Source organism: Empidonax traillii, unplaced genomic scaffold, assembly GCF_003031625.1.
Source record: "Empidonax traillii isolate 1590-97213 ecotype Southwest subspecies unplaced genomic scaffold, ASM303162v1 scaffold931:size327931, whole genome shotgun sequence".
NCBI classification, from domain to species: domain Eukaryota; kingdom Metazoa; phylum Chordata; class Aves; order Passeriformes; family Tyrannidae; genus Empidonax; species Empidonax traillii.
In genome coordinates, this window is record NW_020956124.1 from 236,872 (window position 1) to 257,860 (window position 20,989).

At 39.1% G+C, this 20,989-nt stretch overlaps 1 protein-coding gene across 1 annotated transcript in view; it reads right to left on the reverse strand.

Moving 5' to 3' along the window:
* Positions 1–20,989, reverse strand: part of DMTF1 (cyclin D binding myb like transcription factor 1) — a 31,628-nt gene that overhangs the window by 7,921 nt on the left and 2,718 nt on the right. Inside the window, exons 2-14 of the mRNA XM_027903084.1 lie at positions 16,990–17,106; positions 16,339–16,458; positions 15,294–15,388; positions 14,441–14,555; positions 11,785–11,861; positions 10,196–10,353; positions 9,360–9,392; positions 8,123–8,232; positions 7,275–7,503; positions 5,518–5,669; positions 3,855–4,070; positions 1,449–1,534; positions 647–805 (exon numbers count right to left, since the gene is read on the reverse strand). Coding sequence (XP_027758885.1) covers positions 647–805; positions 1,449–1,534; positions 3,855–4,070; positions 5,518–5,669; positions 7,275–7,503; positions 8,123–8,232; positions 9,360–9,392; positions 10,196–10,353; positions 11,785–11,861; positions 14,441–14,555; positions 15,294–15,388; positions 16,339–16,458; positions 16,990–17,098 — 1,659 coding nt within the window. The 5' untranslated portion in view covers positions 17,099–17,106. The remainder of the gene's footprint in view (positions 1–646; positions 806–1,448; positions 1,535–3,854; positions 4,071–5,517; positions 5,670–7,274; positions 7,504–8,122; positions 8,233–9,359; positions 9,393–10,195; positions 10,354–11,784; positions 11,862–14,440; positions 14,556–15,293; positions 15,389–16,338; positions 16,459–16,989; positions 17,107–20,989) is intronic.

Sequence of the window (20,989 nt, forward strand, 5' to 3'; positions counted from 1 at the left end):
AAAACAAAAAAAAAAACCATCAGAGACTTTCCTGTAACTATCTTCAAATCTTTCAGCAAACGCAAACAAAAAGATTCAAATTGCTAAGTGTAATTTAGAGTTTTATATATACAATGTGTCAGCCCAGATCATGTGTTGACCTTTCCTGGCCCTATATGATGTCTCTGTGGACTGAATTTGGTGTCACCTCTAAAGCAAATACATAATATAAAGTTGCAACTATTCAGGTGAGCACAGCTTTAGATTCAAAAGGTCCGAGGTTTCTTGCCCTGAATTTTGTATCACTTTTGTGATTTAATCTCGTTTGTTTGCCCTTCCCTCGCTCTAATAAAAAGCAACACCTGTCACTACTATACAACTTTTTTGAACCAATAACTATTTGTGAGAGTAAATGAAAACATCAGGAAACCGTCGGATTTGCTTTTGCTGGGGGCCAAGCCACTGTATGGAGACATCCTGTTCAGCCAGGAACTTCCAAGTTGCTTTCTAAAAACAATACAAAAAACCCCCAAATTCTCAGTCCTCAGGATTTCAAGCAAAGTGACACTGTTATGACTTAAGACCCGCTTTGCAAATTTACCATGTGTTACAGATGCTCCCCTCCCCCAGAGCCCAAGCCCCAGCGTTCAGTGCTCAGAGCACACACCGATAAGGCGTGGACTATGATCTGCTCCGGCGAGGCCGGAGCGGCCGCGGCCGTCAGGGTCATGGTGGGACTGGTTGTCAGTGTCAAAGGAAGGCCTTGGCTTGAGCTTGTCTGCAGTAAGTAGGTTCCTGGTGTTCCAGTCGGCTGCAGATGGAAAGACTACAAAGACAACACAAGTTTAATGCCCAAACTCACTGCCCAGGCCACACTGGGAGCAAGCTGATTCACATGAACCAGCCTAAACGCAACTCCCTGGAAAACAAACACACAAATCCAATCCAATCCCTTCTGCACTGACTCCTGTATTGTGCTCAAGAAGCAGAAACCTCTATCTACAGCCTTAGGCTACCAAGACAAGTATTAAGGGCGAGAGCCCAGCAGGTCTGTATTATGCTGTACAACAGCAAGTAAGAAAGGAACGAATTCAACTTACTTTTATATTGAGATGAAAGAGAAACTGTGCTATAAACTACAGGACAATGGAAATGAGACAATCTCTACTTGCTGAGAGCTTTCTCTGGCTCCCTTATGTCAGATTACAACAATGAGGAAAAACCCAAGCACAAAGGAAAGCTTCATAGCACTAAGGTATTAAGACAGATTTAAAGCATTTAACTGTAATTCACAGGTTTTTCCACAGCCCTAATGGATTACACTTTCAGAAATAAGTTTCAGAGCTCTTAACTTCCTCTTTCCACTTGAAAACTTTTGTTATTGAAATCCCCAGTTCTGTAGTCTAAGAAGCAGCTGGGCTTAAAAGAAAAAAAACCACAGTAACAAATACCAGTTCTCTGTTACTTACTGGAAGAATCTCAAAGGTCTGTAGTGTTCCACTGTTTAGTGTTATTGTCTCGGAGTCAACAGTAGCAGCAGGGGAATCAGTTGAGGCTGCAAAAGGAAATTAAAAAAAAGAAAGAGAAAGTATGTAAACCAGAATGTTCAGCCCTGCAGAGAGCATAACATACTATAATTACTACATGGCAGGGTACTGTTAATTCCACTAAGAGGAAAAAGAAAACTGGCTGCAATCCTAATGACAAAGTTCTCTAATTGGTACCAAAGACACAATACTATTTAAGGAGAGCATTCTACAGTCCAGAAGAGCAGGGGAAAGTCAAATATGAGTTTAGGGCACAGAGATAAAAGCAGACAAATAAAGTTTGTTTGACACGATCTAATTACTTTTTGCAATGAGGTTTGTAGGAGGTTCTAATGTAACAATACCCTTTGGTGTAATGATACCCCCTGGATCATGTATTGCTTGTTTTAAACAGGTGCCAGGTTTAATATCGTTGTGTTTCCCACAGACCTCTTTTTTTTTTTTTTTTGTATTTTTAATCTCTTCTGCCCTCCACAGTGTGCTCATCACTGATAAAACATCAGATGCTTCCCAAGATATTTGACTGCAGTGTATAAATGCTGTAAGTTTTTTGTGTAATTATTTATGAAATTATCTCCGCTAAATCTAAAAGTAATGAAGGGAAGCACTGAAAACTGTTGATGCATCAGGTATTTCAAGATCACCAGGTCCAAACAACTTGTACCCAAAAGTTTATAGCCATAATTACAATTTCTATTTACTCTTAAAAAAATCACAAGTTCCAGGAAGCTCAAGGCAAATTAATCCTTTGCCTGGAATTATCTAGTAATTTCCTAAATACCAGAAGGGGAAAAGACCTACAAGATTACAACAGTGATCCAAGCACTGGAAACTTAGCCATCTCAGACTCTGTGGCTGTAAATTAGAGTAATTTTGATCTCTTAAGATAAAAATTCCAGTTTTGAAGCTTTTATTGTTACAGGTTCAACATTTCCTGCTGCAGGTTTCCTGGTATCCAGTAGCAGAGCTGTGGCCCTTCAGCCACCCAGCCAGCTGTGTTCACAAAACCTGCAGCAATTGCCCCTTTGAAACCTTGCACCTTCTATCAAATGCAGCTGAAAGTGGCCAATATGTTCAGCTCTCATGGGATAGGGAAAGACACAGCACAAAAGTCACTTTGATTACACAACCAGAAATTCTTCATAAAAGCAGACTAAAATGGGGAAAAAGGATTGTTAGGCAGACAGGGAAAGCAAAGTCACAAAATAACTGCTACAGGATTCAATTCAGAAAGGACTAAAGGTTACAGAATACCAGCCCATCTTGCCTGCTCATCAAAACCCAATAGCTTTGACCAAGCTTTGTTCAAAGTCTGAGACTCCTGACATATTATGACAGATAAAAAGTTCTTGGCTAGGTGTTGTGTGTCGTTCTGATTAAAAAATAAACCACAGAAGATGAAGATAGCACTTAATAAGTAAATAAAGATAGGCTAACCTAATGAAATAATAAACAGAAAATTGTTTACCAAATGCCTATTTAGTCACAGTCTGATCAACTAACTTGGTAATCAGCAAGACCAAAGCACTAAATTTTCCTAATAAAATTTACAAACATGAATAGTGCTAAACAGTATATGGTGGAGACCGCAGTCTGCATATGGGGTGACTGGAGTTAATAAAATCAGTTACAAAATCAAGCAATAAAAACTACAATCAAAGTAGACTCGGTAATAAGAGTTTGATAATGAGCAAAGTTCATCCTTAAGAGAAGCACCAGCTTAAGAAGAAAACACATAGTCGTTAGAGCAGAACATTGGCTGAATGTCAGTGTGACTTGGCAACTAACACTTTCCAGAGTGTTTGTGCCTAGAAATAACTGCATAATGAAGAGCAGGACTAGAAAAAACATTATACACCTTCTCTTCAGCGTCCTTCATCAGAACCGAGGGACAGCAGTATATGTAATTTACAAAAGGAGTCCTTGTACATGATATTCATTGTTCTGCACAAGAGCCACCAGAGGAAACTTAAGCAATAAATATATATACTGCATCTTCATTACGAGGCTTGTGTACTGAAGGCTTTTCAAAGAACAGGCTATGTGGCAAACTCCTGTGTGCATACACACAGACAGACACCTACAACACACATGTCCAGGTGCTCCAATTGTAGCTTCTTGGAATTACTATCACAGCAATATCTATGTTTGCCTAACAAAGTCAGAAACAGGTAAATGGAACCCAGAAATGCTTCACCTGAAGTTATGACAAGACCAAAGCAGAACTGCTAGTTTTTTAAGACATGCCCATTCCTCCTTCAGCATCTAAACATAAGAAAGCTTCAGGTTTCGTTAAAAGATAGATAGTTGTTCGTTCCAGGTACTTACAGACATGGGTAATCTGGACTGGAATCTGCAAAGCTGCCATGGGGCTTGGGGCACTGCCCGTGTTCTCCTCCAAGCGAGCCACGCGAATCTGCACGTGCTGAACCCCCGAGCTGGAGTTAGTGTTTGGTAATCCACTTCCAGATTTGTTCTCTGAGAGCTGGTGCCCTGGATTGTTTTTCTGGTTCTCATGGAGTTGTTTAAGACCCTTTATCAGCACTGAGAGAAAAAATACTCATGCTAAAGCACGTTGAAGAAGCACATTCGAAATGCTGCACGTGAGATTTATGCAAGATGAAAAAAGCAACCAAAATCCTTCTGAATGGGGAACTTAATTTATAGACATACAAAACCTAGAAGTTTAGCACACACATAAACCACATGTATAGTCAACTACTGCAGTGACCTTGATTTTGTCATGGAACCTAGGCATTTTAGGATGCTGGGGGTGGGGGGAAGAAAAGCTTATAAAATTTCGTAACTCTCTAAAAACACATACAAGTGTAAACTACAATCAAGTGGCAGTATCACTAGTTGTGCAGTGCTGCTTCCAGAAATAAACCCTCCAATCTCACAAAACGTGAAGGGGATTTGTTCAAGAGCTTGACGGAAGTGTCACTGAAATAGGGAGCATGAAAAAATTACTCTCACAGTGACTGTATTACAATTCTTCACTTGTGCATGAAGAGGCCCATTGCTCCAGGAAGGAAGCAGCTGATACAGGTTACAATAGCAGGTTACAAAACCTGAGGCCTCAGCTTTTCTAGCACTCAGTACAGCAAAGCCCTTAAACATCTCCCACTTTTGTTATCAAGACATTTTATCAGGGGAAAGAGAGAGGGGCCTGTTGATTCAGTGATACTCTTACATTATGAACTGTCTGATGCAACAACTGCCTATTAATGTGTGGTAAGCAGAATAGTGCTCCTCTCCCAACTGCAGCCTCCAGCCATGACTAATATAGAATCACACTGACAACCACAGAAGTGTCCATTAAATTACACCTTTCATTAACCAGGCCATGACTAATCTCTCTGATTTTTTTTTTTTTGCTCTCCCCAAGTCAGAGAAGAGGAGGACTGAAGGTCACAGAGATTGAAACACCCTTTGGCTCAGACACTAGTTTCTCTAACCAAGAATGAGAAAATACTATGAGATGTATTTAGGGAGCTTTATACTTGTGATTTCTCCCCTCCTCCTCATTGCATATAGTAGATCCACCTTCTGTCTACAGATAAGGCTCAGCACCTGACACAGATTACATTTTAACATGGTAAAGGTAACACATCTAACCTGAGGCCACAGTTAGGCTGCAGATACATATCCTCTTCCACTTGAAGAGGTCACTGCCCTCCATACCAAAGATCAGCATCATCTGAGATCTGCCAGCTGAGCTGCTTATACACATGCCTTCACTTTAGCCCAAGTGAGGGGAGATGGCAAAATCTGTTTAGTTGTATACATCAGCTTGGCTTGTTTCGACTGAAACACTTTAGGATTGCTTGTAGGAGCAATTCAGCCAGCAGATCCAAGGGGCCAGTAACTTCCAGCAAAGGAGCAATGTGCTCTTTGGCCAGCAATGCTGTAAGCAGACAACAAAATGCAGCCTTATTCCTTTGACATTTGTGAAAGGAGCTCTCAGAGAAGTGTGCAAGCGGTACATTACCAGGGAATGAAACGTCTTTGTGGTTTGCAATCTGTCTTTTAATGGTCCACCATTTACTCCGAAGCCATTGTGGTGAGCGGACACTACTCCATCCCTCAGCAAGTAAATCCCAGTTGATGTCATTTTCATCAGAAACTTCAAGTTCCGCTATCCTGGCAGGATACAGAAAACATTTACCTGTTAGAAACTGCCCTCCAGACCGGCAGGGGTGTTGCACATCTCCGGCCGTGTCACACGTAACAGCGCAGAATGACATGCTAGTGACCAGCCCACCAGAGCTCATGAATTGACACAGGCTTCCAAGGCTCCACGCTGCCAGAGGTCAAGCAGAATCATAAACAACAGAAGATGGACTAGACCTGCTAGATGATCCAGTCCATCTCCTTGCCATGCAGGATTATTCTCCTTATTTGCTTATACATTAGGACTTAGGTCGGATTATCGTGAAGCATTCCAAGTGGTGGTAACTTGCATCTTTTCTTTTTGAAACAACCATTCCCCAAACACATCAACAAGGCGGGAAACACTTCCTGAGATTCACTCTGAACTTTCACTTAATTAATTTCATGTTATTTACTTCTGTTTTCTCCTAAATAACAACCATCCATCCTTAACAAAAATTTTTGCCTTCTCTCAGATGCTTCTTAGCCAAAGTAGATGAAGGTAACTACAGCATTAAACAGTTCCTCATAAATCAATCCCATCAGGCTCTCCAGGTAAGGGACAGTCTTCTCTACCAGAATCTGTTTGAATACCAAAAATATTTCTGGATTGCCTCCAGCTCATCTGTACATGAAGCATATGAAAGAGAGGTGAATAGTGAGCGGGGGAAATATTTTTGTGGAAGTTAAGTAAAGTTCTCTTCACAAACGAAGCAATAGCACTGAACACTCTTTGCTAGCTAAAGAAAAAAAAAGTAAAAATGGAAAAAACTACGAGAACCAACCCTGCAGGATGAGTTTAGAGATATCTGGACAGACCAAAACAGAAATATTAAGATTTATAACTAGCACATTCTGAAATGTGGAATCAGGGTCCTCATTTTGAGTTCATGTCAAACAGCTTCAGTAAATTCGTGAATATTGCTTTGTAAGTAATCCTTAGATTCCCTGAGTGTCTTGGCTTTTTATTCCCACCCAACCATAAATATCCACTGGCTAAAAAGCCTGAGTTAAAGGCATTCAAAATGGGAGGAGGACTGGAGAGAGCGAAAGATTTCCAAAGTGACTACAAGGCTGCCAGTTCAAATGTAGTCAGAGATGCTGACACCCAATCAGTGTCTGGTGGCCTACATGAAATTAATTTGCAGTCTCAGTTTAGCTCTTCGTAGACAAGACGTCCACATCACAGAAACCACCACCACACTTGACCCTTGTTGGTCATCTCAGCAGAGAGGCCAAGGACTGAACGGGCAGGGAGACTGAGCTACCCTCCAGTTAAGGGTTAAAGCGCATCGGTGGGGCCACGTGTGGGAAGCTTGCATGGTTGCTGCCTGTGCTGTACCTTTTCTGTGGAATAAAGAAGACTTCAGTCTCCAGGGTTTTCAATCTGACACCTTTCACGAACACTAACATTCACTAAAAAAACAAAAAACAAAAAGTATGTTCAATAATAAATCTCTGGGAACTGTAAACACAGCAGTGATTTTTGGAGGGTTCTAGAGTTTTCAGTGTCTAAGAAACCAGCAAAATGGACCCCAATGGAATCCTGCCAGCAACATGTATTACAAGCCTTTAAAAGTAACTAAAATAACAAACCTCATGATCAGATTTATTTCATCTTCCTTGGTCCACTCAGTGCCCCCACTTTGTTTCCAGTTGAGATAGTTGAGCCACTTTGAGCGGCATTGCTTCTCGGAGCGCGTCCCGACCCGCTCTGCCACAGCAGCCCAGGATACACCTTGTGTGACAATGTCACCTGGCTCTGTGCTCGTCAGCTCATGCACTACTTCTGCCAGCCTTTTTTCTTCTTTCTCTGTCCACTTTCCTGAAAGAGAGAGAAGCTCTCCAACTTAACTAACAGCAGATATTCTGTTTTGATCTGCAGCACGCCAACAGACATTTATCTTCTGTGCCTAACACCTCATTCCAGATGCAACTATTGACTTGTGCAGAAAACCTAACTGTTCTTAATTACTAACAATTTATATTGTTTCCATTCTTGATTAACAAATGCACAGTTTCATTGTTCTGCTGCCAAATTTCTTTCTCTTCGTCTTCCAGATGAACAAATTTTCCTGCCATTTAAATATATACATTACAAAATAAACAATACTTCTGAAGTGCATCTGTCTCTTAAGTGACACTGATATACAGTATATGTTTATAAACAGCAAACACAAGGGGAGGGTTTTTAATCCACTTCAATAAAATATGCTCCAGTGGAATAAACATATAATGGATAACGGACTGCAAAAATAAACTGAGTATTCTGATCTTTAAGAAGTGAAACTGGAGAAACTTACACCAAATGCATTCTAATCTGACCCCAGATTTCACACAGTGAGTTCCTCAGTTCAGAGTTACACCCCTCTGAAAACAGTGATGACAAAAGGTGACAGAATTTTAACCAGAACATCCATTTCTGACACCAGCATTTACCTCACCTGTGTTGCAGGTATCCTTCATCAGTCTGCAACGATCTTTTACAGAGGAGGCACTTCTCCCCAGGGCAGCTCCTATTGTGGCCCAATCGTTACCGTGCTTTACTCTCAGTCTAAAGAGAAACATGCTCACATTAGTACTATATCCAGTTGGGAAATTACCAAAATATCAAATCCTATCTAATAAAAACAGGGTGAATGTGCAGTTCACAGGCTTAAAGACACTTTGATACTTCAGTATTTTTCTATCATCACTGCTATTTTTTCTTTGTGTTTCTAGAAGCCTTTTGGGCCAGCTAAACCACAGGATACTCCTTTATTCAATGCTTAAAACATCCAACTGTCTTGTAGGAACATTGTGGGGGTGAATGACTGTTAGACGCAATATAAAGGTTGAGACAAACAGCCACCTTCCATTCTGTTACAAGTTCCTCAAAGATTTTTAGGTGGTATAGAGAGCACTTGAAAAATCTAAATGAAAACCCAGGCATCCTACAACTTGAATAAAGCAAAACACTGCATAATCACATTCATAATTTTAATAATTATTTTCCTCTCCCACATTAGAGCAAGTTGCTTAAAATGTTGTGCCTTGACAGGTTCTGACACATCTGGAACCACAGGCTCCTTATGAACAAGGCAAACCAGCTAAACTGATCCCAGCATATCCATCAATGCAATGAAATGAACTCCCTTCCCTCCTTCAATCCAACAGTTTCTTCAAACTGCTCAACCCTGGAAATCTGCAGGAAGGGACAGAGTCTGCAGCCCCACCTCCTTGATCTATTAGGTTTATGTTCAAAATAAGGTTCTTTGAGCTGTACTGATAATTTATGTATTTCTGTAATACTTCATAGGGGAGGTCCTATTCTTGACCTGCCACTTTCTTTAGAAATAACCTTTGCTCAGATTTCCTAAAGAAATGGAATTTCTGTTTCTCACAAACATGACCACAAAGATTGACTGTTCTTGTAAAAATCTGAAACATTCCTAGTTACAACAGAAGCTTTGCTTTAGAACTTTGTTGCATATTGTTGTCCTGAATACACATTAGAAAAAAATTTTTAAAAAATCCAATATAGTTTAATTTCTCTTCAGATAATGACCACTATTTTTGGATAGTGCTGGAGCAGTCAAATTTACTTGTAACTTTTCAGTGATTTCATATAAAGAAACCCGTAAAAACTGCTCAAGCTACTAAATACAAACACAGAAGAGTGAGCTTGTTCATAAGACTTACTCTTTAAGCTTTTCAATTTCCTCAGGAGTATACCTAGGCAACAGGTAAATAAAAATACATTATTTTAAACAGAAAGCATACAGCATAATTACTTTTATTTTACTAACCACACAGTACACATTCAGTTACAAGAGATAAAGGAATTTCAGCAGTAAGAAGCAATCTGACTGAATGCTTTGAAAGAACGTGAGGAACAAATGCCATTTTCCACATCAGTGCATTTCTAACGTTATCTGGTCTAACACTCCTCTCATTTGTCAGGAAAATTCCTTGTTCTTGGTCCTCAGTTACTAAGAACAGAATTAAAATTTTGCGTATTAGTCTCTCAAATAAAAAACTATTTCTTCCTTCCTGTCCCAATTCACAATCCCCATAGAGCTGGCTTTGCATAAAAAAAATAAAAACAAACAAAAAACCAAAAAGAAAATCAGCACTGAGAAGGTACTTTTAATTTTCAACTACCTTCAAAAACTAAAATCCAACATCCTTTCTGGATGGATGGCACCAGACCACTGCTTTACAGAAGGGCACACGGTGGAGATCAATTACCTCCAGGTCAAAGCTCTAGGAAAAAGTTACATCTCAGCAGACCCATGCTTGTGTCCAATCCTCTAATCATATCAGAATCTGCTACGAACCTTTGTTTTTTTAAAGTTGTGAATAGCACCAATTTAACACAACTATTGTCAAGGTTATTTTACTGGAATTCAGCAGAGGTGACATGATCAGGAAGATTTGTTTGGCTACAACCTTCTGTCTCACACAGAACATGTCAAACATAAATACATGACCCTACTCATACCAATAAAACCATGCAGCATTAGAGGTTTTCATACTTTCCAACATGGTTTCTGTCATCATACATGCGAAGAACTCTTCTATAGACAGCAAAGAGAGGCCGATTCAGACCCCAAGCTATTGTCCTGTAGAAATCTTTTCTTTCATCTTTTGACATTTCAAATATAATTTCAGTGGCATCTTTTATTCCACGGGCCTAGAACAAAGCATTTAAAAAAACAAAAAAAACAAAAACAAACCACAAACAAAACACCTTAGATAAAAGTCTCCTGGAAATCAAAAAGCAGAACACTTAAGAATTGAAGCCATTATGCAACTTTTTGTGTATTACAAATACTACAGTCCAAAAGTAAAACTGAGTATTTATGGGTTAGCTCCCTCAAATACAAAACCCTGAACACTAGGTTTTGTTGTTTTGGGTTCTTTTCACACTAAAGTCCAGGTAGACACAGAAGCTCTAACTTCCATCCACATTTAAGAAAAAAATCTAATATTTTAAGATCAAAAATTGAACCGTTGAATAGAACATCATGGAAAATGTACTGTGGTGGAATTAGCCTGGGGTCATACAGGAGAAGGTTGTCAAACAGTGTTATATCAATTTATTACGTAATTTTAGATATTACTTATCTGAAAGCAATTTCTTTTAATTAAACTATTATTCTTGTTTTGATGGAAACTCAAAGTAAATACAGTCAAAAGCACTGGAATGAAGTATGAAAGGAATGCTTAACTGTAACTTCTTAGTTTAACTTCAGCCTAAACTAAGAATCACTCTATTTAAACTATTCAAAGCAGTACAAGAAAGCAAGTAAGTGGGAAAAGACTGAATCAAATGATTTACCAGTAACTCAGAAAAGTTATTTAGCTAGCTTCAAAAAGCTTCACTGGGTATAAAACACAGTATTACCTATGAATGATTTTGTGGCAGAAATTCTAATACATGTGTGGGCAGAAACACTTTCTACAACTAATTCTGTGGGATGAACATTAAGTTCAGGGCTTTTTTTTTTTTTTTTTTCTTAACCACAAGTGAAGGATGGTGAAAGTGTAATAACCAGGCTATAAATTCTCTGTTGTAAGAGCTCAGCTCAAATATCCTCAGCTGCAAGTCTACCACAAATACGACTTATGGGCAATTATCACCATCAGTGTGTTAACTGCAAGCCCATTTACACTGAACTCTGACACCAACACATTAAGGGGAAGAAAGCAGACACAGCCATCCTGTTACTGTAATAAACAAACAGGGATATAGGATCAAGGAACTCTGGAAGTTGTATTCCATGCTCTGTAAGGAAAATTATCTCTACTGCTAGTGCAATTTTTTTCCTCCATCTTCATCAAAGGTTTCATGAATAACCAATATATATTTAAGGACATTTAGCCCTGTAAAATGTCATGTCAGGATGCTCAAAATGGGCAATATTCAGTATAAAAATTAAAAGCAGACTTAAATCCTGTGTATGGATACAATTTTCTTACGTATTTCAAACGGGCAATGACCATTTCTCCAACAAACCAGTCAGAATCACTTATGTATGTTCTGGGAAGCCCTAAAGCAAGCTGGCTTCTAGCAGGAACTGCATCACCACACCAAGGAGCAGGTAACATGCTCTAAACATACCTTTAAATAACGCTCAATGTTACTCATCAAAATGTCGATTTCTTCCTTTGACCACATCCCTTGCTTCCACTTATGGCCTGAAAATAGAAACGGCAAAGCAATTACCGAAGTGAAAGCCAGAAAAACAGCAAGAACAGAAGTATCTGACACACGACCCTCACACTGCAATTAACAAAGAAAAGATTAATTTTAGCTACTAAAAAGCTAACCAGAATTTTAAACAGATGTTATTTCATAACTGACAGCAACCATCAACTAATGTTTAAATAATGTGAGTCAGACTTCTCTTCAAAAACATCCATATTTTAAAAGCAGAACATAAATTCCTCTATGTGCTGTCAAGTCATATTTTCAGAGTTTCTCTTCAGCCGCAACTAGAAAATTTGTCTTTAAACTGACAGCTGAAGTTTCCACGCTCTCAAAATGATTCCAGAAGCTGGAACTAAAAACGTGACTCATAATATTACTTGAGGAATTGGCAACAACGTAGGCTTCTCTTCTATGCCTTAACACTCCCCAACATGTGAGTAGTGCCACCTACTGTGAATGTTTTTCATAGAGGTAAATGCTCTGCTTAGTGTATTTTGACAAGCTGGTCCCCACTTCTCTCCTTTTTTTTTGCACTGAGAGTAATGCTCAGGGGACACAGTCAAGATAAAAACTCGTGGTGAGAGTTTTAGTTCCCTGAATAAAAGTGAAACAAATAGAAATAAACACAATGTTCCTCTCTGTCTAAGTCCTTAGTAACTACAATGTCAGCTGAGCTTTAAAGGCAAACCCAACCAACTTTATTCAGAGAGAAAATTTCAAAAATTAGGTCTATCAATAAAACATTCCTACTATAAAATACACAGATTATCCTTTTTTCCCCTTATGGTCATACCATACTTTTAATTTAGATTATGCCAGTGTGACCCAGTTTACATACTGGTGTGTGCTGGCTACCTGCCCACCTCTGCTCAGAAAAATCAGGGTACTTCCTTCTCAGCCTGCTAATTACCAGAGCTGAGAGGCAGAACACATGAAAGAGAGTGTTTACTCAAATCCAATTATAATGAAAAGTACAGGCATTATTACCAATTCCACTGGAACTCGTGAGAGAAAACTCTTTCTGTGTACCCAGTGGATTCAATCTCTTCTTCCAAAATGACAGAGACAGGGCAATAATCTATTACTGTTGCTGTGGTTCATACCTCTATCCAAACCTCTGACCTGACTTAATGGGACACTGCTACTCTTTATACGGAATAACCTTTAATGCCGAACTACTTTAGGAAAGGACGTATATTTTGCACTTCCCTTGTTTGCATATTCGGTGTCAGGATTATCATAACCTGCCCACAGGTCTGGAAATAAAGCATCATCAGGTGGAAACTGCTATAAAATTATGAGCTCGGGCAACACACGCCAAATTCTGAGCTATTGTAAAAGAAGGCACATAATGGCATTCCTCCACTGCTGATCTCTGTGACAAATCACAGAGATCACAAAAAAGGTTCAGCTAGTACTGGTTCTCAAATATTTTTCCTGGCATATTTTACTAGAAATGTCTTCCTCAAATTATTAATCTCTTAATTGGAATCTCAGTGCCCTCATCCATTTGCAGCTGTAAATGCCCCTTGTTATCACTATGATTTACAGTCAGTTGATATGTCTGGGAGACAGCTACAAATACAGTAGGTTTATGAATACACTGAATAGCTTTGAAGCCCTTTAATGAATTAGAGGGACAGAGAAAACAGGAAGAAATTACTTATTATCTTTTAGAAACAACTGTTGGTGCACACATGGGATCAGCAAGCGGTCACTGACAGAGCTGCTCAGCTCCTTTGCTCTGAATTTTTCATATCCAACACTCAGGCCAGTTTTTCACTGACTCAGAAGTACACTCAGCTCACTGGACTAAAACTCACTGGGTAAGAGATCATTTGCTCCTGTGAAAGAAAAGCATTACATTTTTTCCTAAAGGTTTCTAACAAAAAAGGGAATTGCTTTGAACTGACTGAAAAAATATTATTTTTCTTCTACAAATAGGAAAGGTCAGAACAAGAAAAATAGTAGAGAGACAGGAAACTAGAGAGACAACACATCTTCATTTGACATTAAGTTGTTTCTCCAGGTTCAGAAAGGCACTTACCCTGGGGGAGAAAGAAAAAATACAAGCTCTCAAGTTCAGCAACTAATACATGATTGCACAGCTTCATTCTGAAAGGGAGGAATGCCAACGGGGTAGAAGTTTAGGAGTGGCAGTGATTATTTCAGTAGGTCCTGGTCTGCATGAGCCATCCTCTCAGAAGCACCTCCATCCCAGAAACTGTTCAATATGCATCACAGCAGCCAGACTAAGAAGCCCTGCCTGGAGGAAGATGCACTACCCCGAGGATAGATTGTGGTTTTTTTCCTGGTGTACTCCTCTCTGCTGCAGCTTCCCACCTCCTGACCAGGCAAACACAAGTGTCTGCCCCATCTGGGCCAACACTCAGTACCTACAGTTCTTCCCTCCCATGGCACTGCAGTCACTGCCACCACTGTAGGCACAGCCCATTTCCAAAAAGCCAGACCAGAGATTCCTTTATGCAACTTGCAAAATGTTCTGAGACATTTGGAATAGCTTAGCTTTTCACAGGATAGGAGAACTGCATTTGATATCTCCTACCTTTATTGGTTAGAGAATCCTTATCCTCTTTGGTTGTGAACCAGGCTTGACTAACAGCTGACACTTCTTCATTGCCCATTGGGGAGATTTCATCCAGCTGATCATTCTGAAGAATCTTAAAAAGATCAATATGAAATTACCCAGTAAATATCTTCCATTTTTTATATCACGTTGCAATTAACATGGAGGCATAACTTGAAGGAAAATGGAATCAGCACACCAAGTCACCTTGTTGACTGTTCAAAAAGTGCCTTTTTAAACACGACACTGAAAGTACATTCACCTTTCCTGAAACACCTGAGTAAGATTCAGCACCTTATCATAGGGATGCTCTGAGAATTGTTTAGGTAACATTCTTTTTCCTGTTTAATGTAAATAGGAGTCTCACTGGCTTTGGTGGGAAGAGGACTATGCCCAGCACCTCCAATGTAGAACTCTGAAACACGGTACACACCCACAATGAGAACTGCATGTAATTGCTAGACAAAGCCTATTAAGGCCTGTTATACAGTTTAACTTATAATCAACAAATGACAGAAATATCAGATTAATTTGTCTTCTATGCAGATCACCACAGACTAAGTGACTACCAGTGGACGGTCACCTCTTCTACTGTTTGCTATATTGCTCTTTGTGCAGTAAGATACACTACAAATAACCTCTCTCATACATAAAATGATTCAATTACACTTTTATAGAACAGCATTTTATAAACCAGATCCATGCATAAATACACTAGTTTCATATTAAAATAGTTTTGTTAATTTAAAAAGCCTTTCTGGTATTTATCTTTTCTTTTCAATTTAAATAAAAACATGTATCGAGGAGATAAAATTTCGAAGTTTTACTGTACCTGAATCTGTGTAACAGTTCCCTCATTAATCTCATCTTCAGCTACCTCAGTGGTAGCAGTCATGGTCACCTCAAAGCTCTGATCATTTTCTGAAACTTCAGAACGGGTAAGTTAGTTGCACGCTTTACCATGGAAACATTTTTTATGCTACCAGTTTTATAAATTGCTACCTTTGAACTGAAAATTCTGAGAGAGCCTTATTCAGTATTTATTTGTTGACACAGTAAAATAATTAAAATGATTATCAGCTGCTCCCCTTCATAAAATTTAAATATGGGTTTTGAAACCTTCAGTTTTACATTTGACTACAACTAAGACCTAACGTGGAACATATAAACAAAAGGTGTTTGATATGATGCAAACATTTGGAACTGTATTAATATTTCCTTTCCAACCCTACCTCTGGTATTTTCCAATTACTAAAGGATAAAATTCAAATCTTTTGGCTGCACTCTTTTTTCCCAGTTCTCCTTCAATTTCAACATGATGCTGCCTTCACTTCTAAGGAATTTCTATTAAGTTCCACCAAATAAACAGCCACTCTAGGTATTGCAAATCGGTATTTTACCTAGATCTGGTTTTGCCTCCCCCTGGGAGATTAAGTTCACCTAATATTCAATAATCTTCCTTAGATTAATTCAGTATTCACCCTACCTTCTTTACAACAGTGTCTACCTTAAAAGGACCATACACCTCAATATTACTTAGCACTGAAATGCTAACAATACTGTTTGATCATTAAAATAAGCTAATCTCTCTTTGCAGGAGGAGAGCATCTAGTTTGCTGTTCATTCACTTATCCTTCAGCTTATTCAATGCACCTGTGCCTCCAGGTCTCCATCTGTAAGGCAAGTCTATTTTGCCAGTTCTGTACAAATACCAAACACTGCAAACCATCCAAGGGTATCAGAGATAAAGATGACACCCAAGTCTATTAATACAATTTGAAAAGAAAAAAACCCATGCAAAATATTCTAATGCGATTCAAAGAGTCCACTTTTTACCAACAGATATCTTTGCTGCAAGAGCACACAAAAGAACTTACTTGGAACTGCAACAACGGAAATGCACGGAGCGGAATCATCCAGGCTTTGATCATCCTCTGATAAGCAAAGCCTCTTGTGTGGAGGTTCAGTGCTGTCTTCAGAGTCTACTTCATCAGCTTCTAACAGCAGAAACATATGCAGGTTACTTCCTGGTAACTAAGTGCAGCTTTGCACAGAGTTCTAACAAAGTGGGCCAAAAACAAAAAGTAGAAGCAAATATGACAGGGTGGTTCGGAGCTTTATTGCTGCCCAGGAACTCGGTCTAAGTTACGGGCAGATACAGTTCACATGCTTTCCTCAACACACATTTTCTGTGAGATTTTCTTTGTAAATTCCATCCACAGTCTGTCACAGTAACACCAGTCACTTATTACACAAATTTGGGTACATGCTTGGTTCTAGGGATGTGTTTCCACTGAAATAAACCGGAGCAGCTATATCCCTGTTGAGCACTTAGAGACAATTTTGGGATTCAGACCTAAGTCCACACTTAATTCTTCTTTAAACTGAAACAGAACAAATTGTAGTACCATAAGCCTCAACTGCAGCATAGTAACCCCAGTAGCTGGTAGAATCTGGGGGCAGGGGAGTATGATCGTCAGATCAATCAAAAGAAAATTAAAAAAATACTATGCAATACAATTCTATACCATTTTGAGGGCAGTGAAGTATAAGGTTCCCTTCGGTGTCCTGAGTCAAAGTCACAGAGTTCACGGTTTCTACTGTCACTGTGTCAGACTCTTCTTCAACTGTGCTCATACTCAAACCTGAAAGAGCAACACACAGATTACTTTTCTGCAGTTGGACTCTGCCTGGACCATAACTCTGCTTCCTGTATCCCAAAAAAACAGCATAAACTTCCACAGTCTGCTCCTTCACGTGAGATATTCACAATTGAAGGCATTCACCCACCTTTACTTTCCTGCATACTTCTACATTGCACAGGGTGACATCGGAGAGCTTTAAGTTACTTTTTCAGTTAAAAATAGCACCTAAACTCCCCATTCAAAAACACTTGCAACTTACTAATAGTTTGGGGGGTTGGTTTTTGTTGATTTTTTTTTTTAACACAAACCTAAGCTATTACTTTTTCAGTATTTCTAAATTCTTCAGATCTGATGCTTTTTGTCTAATATTTGTTTCACTGTTCATTTCATAATTCTACTAATATATTCCCAGGAGAAATGTCTTTCTATAAGGATAAAACAACTGCCAGTCCTTCAATAAAATTACTTATCGCCCCTTGAGCTTGTTGAAGATTTGGTAGATCTTTAAGCACATGTGGTAGTTGATTCCTCGAATGAAGTGGTATTACCCCTCTGAAGGTGTCAAAAATTTCAGATACACTGACATTTTATTTTTTATCAGAGGGTTCTCAAATTTACTTTCACCTCTACCATTAGCAACAGCTCCTTGCCATGTGCAAGTGTAGGAGGGAAAAACTTCCTTGGGATTCATCTCCTTCTCAGTTTTACAGCCTGTGCTCTATCCTTTACTGAAAGCTGCTGTTTGCTGTATGGCTGTAGTACTGATTTCAGGAACCCAATGAGGCATCCTTAACTCTAAAACATGAAGAAAGACATCCAAAGCATTACAGCTAAATTAGCAGACTGGAACTTTTTCAAACTAGCTTTGAGTTGTTCATTCAGCCTTCGGGGAGTGAACAAATTGGGCCAAATTACACAGATTCCCTTTCTCATGTTCATATGCACTTTCTGAATAACTTTTACTACATGGACTGCTGCAGTAAAAATTCCCAAAGTTACAAGAAACACCATGGAGGATTATTCTTTTACATGAACTTGTAGTGATAACATGCTGAAAGCCCCTATTTTCCTCTTCTAAAGGCTTGAAAGACATGTGATTCCTTTTATTAAAACACATCAGAACAATCACGTATTTCACCTAAAGCTCTTGTAAAATCAGTGGAAACTACAGCACCAGTCACAACAGGAGATACAGCAGACCTTTTTTATTGAAAGACTGAGCACAGAGACAGCAAAGCTGCGTTGTTCTTTCAGCAGTTACTCAGGACTTGCTGAAAATCAATCAGTGTGTTTACAGGATTTGGCTCCCAAATCACAAGCATGGGGCGGTCAGGGCTGTCCCTCTGCATTCTCTGCCTTGCTGGTTTGCCATGTTAGGAGAGAAAAAAGACACAGCGTAAAAGAGGTCCATCCAGAGATCCAAACATGGCACTTCCAGAGGCGGGGAGGAAGATACACCACACGAGCAGTAGCTGCCACCCTGACACTTCCATACAGAGCTGTAACGGAATAAACAGCCAAAGCTGAGGCAGCACATCCAACAGCAGCACCGGCTCCTCGGATCAAGCTGTCAGTTCGAGCTCCCAGGTATCGCAGAGCACCAAACACTGGGCACTGCACATTGTTCAAGGAACTGGGACTTCCCAAGAAACAACTCCTCAGTGGAATCCTGGACTGAGCATGGTTTTGTGACTTTTTGCCAATGTCCCAAGAATGGTTTATTCCCATCAGTAAGTTGAAAAGCCAGTAAGAAAACAGGCTCTCCAGAAAAAAAATAATGTTCTGTGTAAGATACTTGAGATTTAGCATATTCAGAGTTTTCCGAGTGAAAGCAATAACCATAACCAAGCCCTGATAAAAATTTTGGAAGAATCAAATCCTTGAGTTGACAGAAAAAATTCCCATTAACTTTAATGGATATGGCCTTGGACCACAACTGAAAAGTGAATTGAAGGAAAATAAGGAGTTAAGTCGAAGTCAAATGCATTTATTTTGGACATTATTTTTTATTCATTGGACTATACAAATACAAGAAAATTGAAGGAAAAAAACAACCAAGCAAACTTGTTTTTTAAAGACACATTAAACCCCAGGACAGGGGTGTGAATCCATGAGTGCTTGGATCAGTGACCAAAACCAGGAATAACTGTGGTAGTTCTGACTGAACAGGAAGCAATCTCCAGCCCACACAAAAACTCACTGGTTTACCCTTCAGTGATCAGATGTACCACAAATGCTGAACATGCACCAAATATGACACACAATGAGACCGCTTGGAGTTTATGGTGAGCTCAGTGGCCAAAGCCCAGTGCTGCTGCTGGAGCCAGTGCTCTTCAGGTTTCTTAATTAGTGCAAATTATGACCTAAGTAGTCTCATCCCCTCAGAAATACCACCTTATTTTCATAACTTCACCAAGTGTGCTTTTGAAAATGCACTACTTTCTATGTTAAACCAAAAACTCTAATATTTAATTTTTAATGAACGACCCAAGGCTTTTCTCTAATCCTTGATTCAGACACACTCTTTACAGAGATGCCAATCTATCACTAATATTTCATGTTCTGAAGGAGGGTTTGCTTTTGGGAAAGGGAACACTGCTGGATACGCCTACACCAACAGTATGGATAGCATATTCTTAAGATTTCTAAGAAAGCACCTTAGAAATTGGTGTAAATTCAGTAAGCATTTTTTTGCCTTGTTGGATTTCTGTGTGTATTTACCAAACCCAACATTTTCAGACCTGCATTACAATTTCAAACATGCAACATGCAACTAAACAGATGGGAAAATACTTTGCCTACAAGAACCATTTAATACAGAATTTCAGCATAAGTTTTCCACTAAAGCTACATCATAGAGCAGTTCTTATTTATTCGGGAAGCCTGCAGCAGACTTAGGCAGGTAAAAGCCTCACAACACTGATTTCATACCAAACTACAAAAAATGTGAACATTTCAATACAAAATTCCTGTAATTCCAAATCACCCTCATCAGGCAGATGGGCTCAATTATTCTGTGGGCTGTAAAAATTAAGCACTTCTAAAAAACAGTACTTTTACCCTTTAAGACAGAATTCTGTCATTGCCCCTAGTTATTAACTGAATGTTAAGTCTAGTCTTCAGTGGACTGTCGTAAATCTTTTAAAATTTCTATTTGAAATTGCTTTAAAGGCTGTGTTCTCTGCACTGGGCAATAAGTATATTCATTAAGTCCTGTAAAAAGCAAAAACTGAAGATTATTAAGGGAGGTTTCCAGCTATTGTGGCATTAAACTGGAACAATCACATGGAATGCACTGGGATGTCAAGGCATTCCTTCAAGAATAACACAAAGGAAAGAAAGTTATTACAGGACCTCGTATTTTGGGAAGCCTGTATTTTAAGTGTATTCCATACCAAGTCAATACTTCCAATATGTCATCAGGAGTTTTTCCGCCAGTTCTCTCATGCTGTTATTCATAAGCAAAAAAAACTCCCAAGTTTTTGTCACCCCAAATGAGTTACACTCTAATTTAAAATTCCACCATGCAGAAATTGCCTCTAACAGCTGCAAAAATGAATATGAGAAGGAACCAAACGGGACAGACACCAATCACAAGGAGCCAAGGGTCTGAGTTTGAGGCATACAAAGATTTATTAATCTGTATCAGCATGAGGCTACAGTCCTTTAGGAACAGCTACATTCTACTCACCAGTGGTATTTAGAGAAGTGGGCCACCAGAGAGATGGAATATATGGGAGACACAATGGGACAAAGTGTTCTCATTTGCATTGATCCAAATTCGGCAGAACTCCATCAGTTCTGGCCTATCCATTGATATTTTCATAAAAAGCATGCTTTAAATGTCACATGGCAAAAAAATAAACAAAACAAAAGCTATGTC